The sequence below is a fragment of the Terrapene carolina genome, unplaced genomic scaffold, assembly GCF_002925995.2.
Source record: "Terrapene carolina triunguis isolate 2854851 unplaced genomic scaffold, T_m_triunguis-2.0 Scaffold96, whole genome shotgun sequence".
Taxonomy (NCBI): Eukaryota; Metazoa; Chordata; order Testudines; family Emydidae; genus Terrapene; species Terrapene triunguis.
The window spans coordinates 41,356,145-41,364,631 of NW_020664447.1; the positions used below are offsets into that span (position 1 = coordinate 41,356,145).

The window sequence follows — 8,487 nt, forward strand, 5'->3', positions numbered from 1 at the left end:
AACTCACCTACTAGCCAAAACTATCATAATTTTACAGTTACTTATACAGAGCCTTAGATCCCAAATCACTTTGCAGACTGTAACTACAGGAATCCTTTCACCCACTATTGAAAGACAGCTGCCTCTGGACTTGAACACAGAGGGTGTTTTATTAATGTACAGAAACACTACCTAAAGGTCTAGGACAAAAAGGGAAGGTAAACTATCTCCATATGAAAACTGGCTGTTCCCGTGCTCTGACTCAACATCTAACTGATGTTCCACTGATGCCCCCAGGCCAGCTAACTGCCCCTCTGACTCATTGTAACTGCCTCCTTGAGACACGCTGCAATGTTCTCATCTGTTGGGTTTTTGTTTCCTGTGCAGGCAGGCATTTGTCCGGATTACGCTCAGCATGCCTCGCTCCATCACTGTGTTGCCATGGCATTGTTAAGCCGTCTGTTGCCAGGGAGTGAGCATCTGGCTCATGAGCTCCTTTTGGGTCTCGCCTTTAATCCAGAATTCATTCCGTAAGCTTTGCATTTTTTTCCCTTAAGAACCTCATTCCTTGCCTGTAGTTGGGATGTGGGAAATCTCTTGGAAAAGAAGGGAAAAAATGGATTCTTACATTCGATCGTAGTTATAATTTTCTCCTTTATGGGTGTGACTACACTGCAATTAAAAACCCACACCTCGTGCCAGCTGACTCCGGCTATGGGGCTGTTGAATTGCAGTGTACACATTCAGGCTTGGGCTGGCACCCAGCCTCTAGGTGGGAAGGTCCCAGAGCTTGGGCTACAGCCCAAGCCCAAACGTCTACTCCGTAGTTAAACAGCCTTAGCCTGAGCCCCACGAGCCCGAGTCAGCTGGAAGGGAGTAGCCCCGGATGTCTAATTGCAGTGTAGACATGTATGGCCTGAGTGAAGACAGACACCGTTGTGCGTTCCTCTGCAATGGGACCTGTTGGTGAAGGCTGGAGGCATGACTTTCAGGTTTCTCTCCAGCACACTGGTAATGAGAGAGACATGATGGTTTGCTTTCCCCCTCCTCTTAGTGGCAGGTGTCCTTCCATCCCCATCTAGTGGTCTCACCTTCCTGATAGCAGCGAAGCACCAATGCTGAGTCAAGATTTGGTAAGATCTGTGAAGCAGATGGAAATCTTGCCCACTACTGTTCTCTGCCCCCCATTGGAAGACCTTTCTAAATCTCCCTTCACCCTTAATGTTTAGCTACCTGCACAGTTTGCTCCAGTATGGTAAAGCTGAAGGTTTAAGAGGTAACCACAGATATTTTCTACCTCAAACTAGTGGAGACTGAGCGTCACAGATGTGAGGCTTTCAGTGTTTGGCAATGGGGACAGTTGGGCCGTGTATTGCTTCTGAGTGTCTCCTTGTAGCTTGCCGTGGAGCAATGGTACATCCCTGGAAGAGGCTGGATGAACCCACCTTAAAAATACTTCGGACTTCTCCAATTCTTTTTGTGTTCAAAGTGCTTTACAAACATGATCTAATCCTCCACAACAGCCTTCCCAGTAGTCTCCATCTAACAGTTAAGGAAGCTGTAGTTGGAATCAGTGACTGAGCTGAGATTAGATCCTGGGGGAGTTGATTTCTCTGTCCTGTAGTCTAAGCACTAGACCACATCTCTATCTCAATCCCTTATCAAAGCCAGCTGCAAAACCAGCAGAGTGAGTATTGCCCTGTCAATGCAAATGGGGCTCCTGCAGTGTGTGTTTTCTCACATCAGTGCCCTGACAGCACTGCGGAGCCAAGCTTGTTATCTACCTAGACAGATAACACCTGCTGGCACTTCATCCGGCACTGCAAGTTTCCGAAGATCATTGCTTCCCTTAAGAGTAGCAAGAACTCTACCGGTGTGTGTGTTTCTTTATGGCAATGGGCTGTGCTCTTGCCAGCTGAGAGCGCGTGATCTTCCTCACAGCAGCGACCTGCCAATGGCATCTGGGATGCCAGAAGTGTCATGTCATGCTAGCTGGGAGCCATAGACGGGTTCAGTGATGCTGGGTACTCCATTGTTCCTGACTTTGGAAAGGAAATATAGAGGCGCGCATTCTGATTTTGTTTGCGCACGAGCAGGGGTTAAGTACCAATATTTGTTATGTTTGTCTTTATTTTACAGAGAAGGGAAAACTGGAGGGCCAGAAGCAGCTGATTTCTCCGATATCCTACATCTGGGCACAAGCACAAAGCTGGCACAGCCTGGCTCAGTGGCCGCAGGTTTCCCCAAACCCCGCCGCGGTGTGTTGCTGGGAGAATCATACCAGCATCTCCCTTTCATTCGTGCCTGTTACCTCTCTCAGTTTGTTCACTTGGAGCCTGCTCTTGCCCGTTCCCAGGTAGCCTACCAAGGACGAACTTACCTCGTCCAATCGTTGCTGCTTCCTGAAGTCAAAGGGCCCATCCTACCTTCTGACTGGCCATTCCTTCCTCTTATCAGCCTCTACAACAAAGTGACCAGTGCAGAGACACGGGGGGCTGTACTGAACACTCTTCCACCTGATCTAGTGAACACTGTGACCCGGAATCTGCAGTGGGTCCTGCTCCTGGAAACGTGGCGTGCCAGAGTACTTCAGAACATCCCAGCTGCTGCCAAACTGGCACGGCTTATGTGTGTGTTCCTCACAGGTGGTGACCTGTTCCTGGAAGGACCTGTTCATTGCTACACAGCTGCCCTTCTTGCTCTCTATTGCCAACCCAAAGTCCTGGACTCCCTGGAATTGGATGCTCCTCTCCCTGGCTTGGCATCATTCCATGACCTCTATATAAGTGTTCTGGAGCAGTTTGAAGGAGTCTCTTTCGGTGACCCCCTTTTTGGAGCCTTTGTTCTCCTTCCTTTACAGAGGCGGTTCAGCATTCAGCTGCGGCTGGCAGTTTTTGGGGAGCATGTGAGCACCTTGAGAGCCCTGGGAGTGCCACTCAAACAGGTAACCTCTAGGCACACTACTTGGCAGTCACTTTATTCCCAAAACTGGGATATTGTCACTGTCATTATTCTTCCCTTTCTGCATTGGGCATTCTAGCTGTCTCTTTCCTGTGTGGCAGTTGTACTTTCTTAGTTGGCAAGTTCTTTGTTCCTGCTGAAGAAATCCAATATGTAGAACATTAAATGTCACGTGGACTGAAGGTGATATTCCTTCAGTTCAGGGCTATTGTAGCAGTTGCCGGTAGTGCCTGCTGTAGTCAAGGTCCTCGGTACTCTCTGCCAAACTGAACCGAACCTCAAGGTGGATGGAGGGGTGGTTCCTGGATTCTGTGGCACTCTGTTGCTGGAGTGCTGGAAATTCTGCAGCAGCTTCAGTTAAATAACCAAATCAGAGGTTTTTACTGAATTCAGTGGGAAATTGAATAATACAACCTGCATAGAAGGTTGTATTAATTAATACAATAGAACCTGTATTAATTTCAGTGTATTTTACACTCTCCGCATATCTTTGGTATATTATATGCCAAAGATTTTTTTTATTGACAACTCCGCTTCTATGATTAAGTTTATTGAGGGCTGCTGGACGTTTTAGCCACTATGTAGGGATCATTTGGGGCTTACAGCAATGGGCAGGAGCTGGAAAGGTGTTAGGATTGTGGCCTGAGCTCACACGCTGGTTCTTTTTAATAAAATGATTAGGAGTGCAATAGCAACATGTTGGCATTTAAGTTGTTGTCCCTTTTAAATGAGCGCTTTAATTTTGGAGCACACTGCTATGGTCTGGCGTGGATTCCACAGCCACAAAACTATGGAATACAGGGGCTTCTGACTAGCAAAGGTTACAGAAAATTTTCAATTCTGATCCCTTGTTTTCACATGCTCATGCTTTTATGGAGCATTAAATATTTAGGTTGATATTTTCCATGCTTTGTCACTGCTCGAAAATTAATTTTGTTTTGGAAAGTTTGAACAAAATCCCTCCTTTTTTTAAGTTATAGGAGAGGTGGAAAAAATACTTTAAACGAGGGGAAAAATTCCAGTGACACTGTTGCTACAACAAAGACTGAAGCTTGAAACTTGGCACGCACATCCTTTTGTCAGTGAGGACTGTTGCCTTTACTTGATTTAAAAAGTAATTGGAATTGATTTAGCAGAGATGATCCTCCTAACATTGCATACTTGAGGAAAATCAGCTGAAAATTATATTTTCGAAGACCCTAGGAAGTTAGGTCAAAAAGCTTTGTTAATGCTTTTTTAAGGTGGACAGTTAAGTCAGGAAATGCAAAGGTGAAGCTTCCAACAGTAGTGTAGACTCTGCCCCATTGTCTGCTTGCCCCTTTCTGGTTAGATGCATATATCAATGTATTAATCTCACTGTCACATTAGCGGGGTGCAGTGATGCTAGAGTGACTCTCCTTCATAACTTGAATGTGCTTCACCTGCCAGCTCCTCACTGTTTCATTCACTACCCACAAGCATAAAGGCAACCAAAATTTTGTATCCAATAGAATGTTCTTCAGTCTAGCAGACAAAGGTATAACATGATCCAATAGCTAGAACTTGAAGCTAATCAATTCAGCCTGGCTATAAAGGATAAATTTTTAACAGTGAAGGTAATTAACCATTGCAACAACTGGAATTGTGCTGGATTCTCCATCCCTGGCAATTTTTAAATCAAGACTGGATGTTTTTCTAAAAGATCTGCTCTAGGAATTATTTTGGGGAAGTTCTATGGCCCATTTTAGACACAAGGTCAGACTAAATGATCACAATGGCCCTTTCTCTTCTTGGAATCTGACTGTTTTGTCTGTAAGCAGAGGAGGTATTTGAGGACGCTCTGCAGAGGAGCTTTTCCTGTCGGTCCGTGACACAAACACTTCGGGAAGGGTGATGGTGTTGTTTTGGCTTTATTGCAGTTTCCTGTGCCGCTGGAGCGGTACACCTTGCCTCCCGAGGACAACCTGAACCTCTTGAGACAGTATTTCCGAACACTGGTCACTGGTGCGCTGCGTCATACCTGGTGCCCTGTTCTTTATGCTGTGGCTGTGGCTCATGTGAATAGCTTCATTTTCTCTCAGGATAGCACAACACAGGTATGTCATGGATAATTTTGGGGTTCAGCTACAGGGCTAGGAGTTGTGCAGTCCATGCTCCTGGTCCCTTGCTCTATGCACTAGATTGCTCCTCTCCATTATATAATGCATGAGGCCTGAGAGTTGAAATACCAAGAGGCAAGAGTAGAGTTTCAGCTGTGGCAATTTGAGAGCGACCCTATTGACCCCACTGCCTCCAAAATCTTCCTCGCTTGGGGAAAAAGAGGAGGGGTGGGGTGGGGGTGGGGTCACAGCTACTGCATATTCAGCTGTTCTGTTCTAGAACAAATTGTTGTCTGATGCAGCATAGCAATAGGCAGAACTCCCTCAGGAGTGCTGCACCGTCTGAAGGAAAAATCTGAACACATCAGGCTTTGCTGCGTTGAGCTGAGATCTCTGTTTTGCTCCCAGGAGGCTGATACTGCTCGGAAAAGCATGCTGCGGAAGACCTGGCTGTTGGTGGATGAGGTAGGCTCCTCGGCACCCAACTGTTGTACTCGGAGCAGAATTATACTGGTGTTGAACAGCTTTAGCTATTGGACTCCCCATTTAGCCACCCTTGGTAGATTAAATATGAGTCACTGCTGTCTTGAGGAAGTGAAAATTTAGTGACAGGATTTTGGCTTCTAATGCCTAAACCTGAGCTCTGACAGCACTATACTGACCCCCCTACAAATGAATGAATGGCATAGATGCCTTTTGGGAGTGAGATGGGTTTCCTGTTCTCTCGTTCCATGAAACTGGCTTGAGCACTATTCTATCTGGATACCTCGAGATCTGGGGGGAGGTTCCATTCTAGCTCAGCCATGAGCAGGAGGCCAGCATGGGTTTCATGGCCCACTCTCCTCTGCTAACCTTCTAAAGTAGACTTAAAAAAAAAAAAAAAAAAAAAGTATAAAATAAGTTCACATGTTCTTCCCCCTTACCAGAAGTCATCTTTTCAAAGAAACAAAACCTCTTCCTTCTCAACCCAACTTGTCATGAAGCACCTTGCCAGTTTGTGGTGCTATATTTTTTATTACACAAATGATAAATATATACATTGTTAGTACCCATTGTCTAAGGTGGGCTCCCTGCGTCTCAGTCAGACCCCGTCTCTGAGTGCTGACAAGAGCAAGGACGTGGGGTGGGCATGGTGGTTGTATGCAAATGGGGTAACCTCAGGCAAATAGAGCATAGAGGAAGGAAGTGAATCTTCCTCAGAGAGAGCTAACACCCCACAGATTTTTCTCTTGTGTTGGGTGTGGGGTAGTAGTTACATCTGGGCTTCTAGCTGTGGTGAGTGGGTAGAATTTTAGATTCTCACTTGCTCCCACCACACTTAATGGCTGCTTTTTTCTTCAGGTATTGAAAAAGCATCTTCTCTACTACAAAGTGCCCAACCCAGAGAGCCCGATGGGCGTTGACCTTTATGAGCAGCTCCCTCCCATTCGACTGAAGTACCTGCAAATGGTGACCAAGAAAGAGCCCAAGGAGAACATGCAGATGTCAGACCCAGAGTGAAGCACCTCAGCTACAGAAGGACTGAGGGCCAGGAAAGGTCATTTTAGAAAAGCTGATGAAAAAGTTTAAGTGAACTCCATGGGGTGCAATGTTGCCTGGGCTCCTGGCCATATTGGCAAAGGGAAAGGCAAATAAACCCCTTCAGCACTGTGGCACATCACATGGCTTCTAAGGATGTGGATGACCTGTATGTAGCCTAGGTATGTCTAGTGCTGGAACATCCTTTTGGATTCTGTCTGACATACTGCTTCTTGGGGCTGGAGAGCGTGAACAAACATGCCTGTGAAGTGGAATGTGAGTGCAGACTGATTTAATAAACTAAATGAAGTGAAATAAAGTTCAGTCCTTTCTGATGGAAGTCTCATTTTCTTAATGTGATTTCCATGGCCATCCCCACTTTCTGAGTGCTAGCCTCTCCCTCGCTTTTCTGGATCCTGAGCTTTGCAGGGTTTTTTCTATACACTGGCATTGTGAGGGAAGGAAGAAGCTGGTTTTGGTGAAGTGTCCTTTTCTCCAGCAGTCTCTCTCAAAAAGTGCTGCGTGCACTCAGTTAGCCACCCAGTTGTACTGTGTCAAACCTCTAAGGATGCTATGCTAGAAACCTGGGCTCTGCGCAGATCCTCCCATGGCACTCTCTTGTATGGGCTGAGAGATGCTTTTTCTCCCCTTATTTTTTAATCTTACTAGATTTAACAACATTATCTCTCTGCAGGACAGGATGTTTAGCAGCTTCTACCACTCCCCATAAGAAAAAATAAGTATCTGATTGTTTGACTAGAATGCGCATTGATTGTCTTTTGGTGAAAGGAATTTAAGGCTTAAAGTGGAAGTTACTAGGCTAAAGGATCAGTATGTTTAATAATAAAACTCCCAACCCTTGACTAGCCTCCCTGTCCTAATCCTATATTTTAACCTTAGCTACCAGGGCTAGCAGTGTCGTGACAAAAATAACAGAGCCCATTGCCAGGCACAGCACTTACTACCAGGAGCAGTCACACTGGAGTCCATGCTTGCTGCTCTGAACAATCCACTCCCTTGCAGGCAACTAACTTGTTTTGTGTAGGCCACTGAGCTGCTGTGAGATGGTAATGACTTTGTAACTTGCTGCCAGCCTGGACTGAATTTGAACTAGTGACCTATACGTGAAGGTTGTATGCCTCTCTTTCCAGTCCAAAGTCCCCAGAAGGGTAAAAATCTCAGATTCTCCTGCAGCAGTTTTCCCCTCTTTTATTTCAAGCAGGATCTGGGCAGTGCTAGTGTTTCTTTTTTAATCCTTTTTCTATTCTTATCCTTTTTCGGTTGCAGTTTCTGATCTGAGGTCTTTCACAGCTGAAAATCAATAGCTCATAAAGCCAGACATGCAAGAAGTAGCCAGTATTGATTTTTTTTTCTTTTAAAGGTGCTAGCTATGATAAAACTTTTACTGAAACCTTTTCCAATTTAAAAAAACAACAACGAGGAGTCCTTGTGGCACCTTAGAGACTAACAAATTTATTTGGGCATAAGCTTTCGTGGGCTACAACCCACTTCATCAGATGCATAGAGTTGAAAATACAGTAAGCAGGTATAAATATACAGCACATGAAAAGATGGGAGTTGCCTTACCAAGTGAGGGGTCAGTGCTAACGAGGCCAATTCAATCATGGTGAATGTGACCCATTCCCAACAGTTGACAAGAAGGTGTGAGTATCAACAGGGAAAACAATTTTTTGTAGTGACCCAGCCACTCCCAGTCTTTATTCAGGCCTAATTTGATGGTGTCAAGTTTGCAAATTAATTCCAGTTCTGCAGTTTCTCTTTGAAGTCTGTTTTTGACGTTTGTTGTTGTTGAAGAATTGCCACTTTTCAGTCTGTTATTGAGTGTCCAGGGAGATGGAAGTGCTCTCCTACTGGTTTTTGAATGTTATAATTCTTGATGTCTGATTTGTGTCCATTTATTCTTTTTGCGTAGAGACTGTCCGGTTTGGCC

General features: G+C 45.3%; 1 protein-coding gene across 1 annotated transcript in view; it reads left to right on the forward strand.

The window, feature by feature from the left end:
• RPAP1 (RNA polymerase II associated protein 1) overlaps positions 1-6,851 on the forward strand; it is a 50,495-nt gene extending 43,644 nt beyond the window's left edge. The window contains exons 21-25 of the mRNA XM_024197428.2: positions 367-509; positions 2,119-2,923; positions 4,839-5,015; positions 5,427-5,483; positions 6,360-6,851. Coding sequence (XP_024053196.1) covers positions 367-509; positions 2,119-2,923; positions 4,839-5,015; positions 5,427-5,483; positions 6,360-6,518 — 1,341 coding nt within the window. The 3' untranslated portion in view covers positions 6,519-6,851. The remainder of the gene's footprint in view (positions 1-366; positions 510-2,118; positions 2,924-4,838; positions 5,016-5,426; positions 5,484-6,359) is intronic.
• Positions 6,852-8,487: the final 1,636 nt, after the last annotated feature.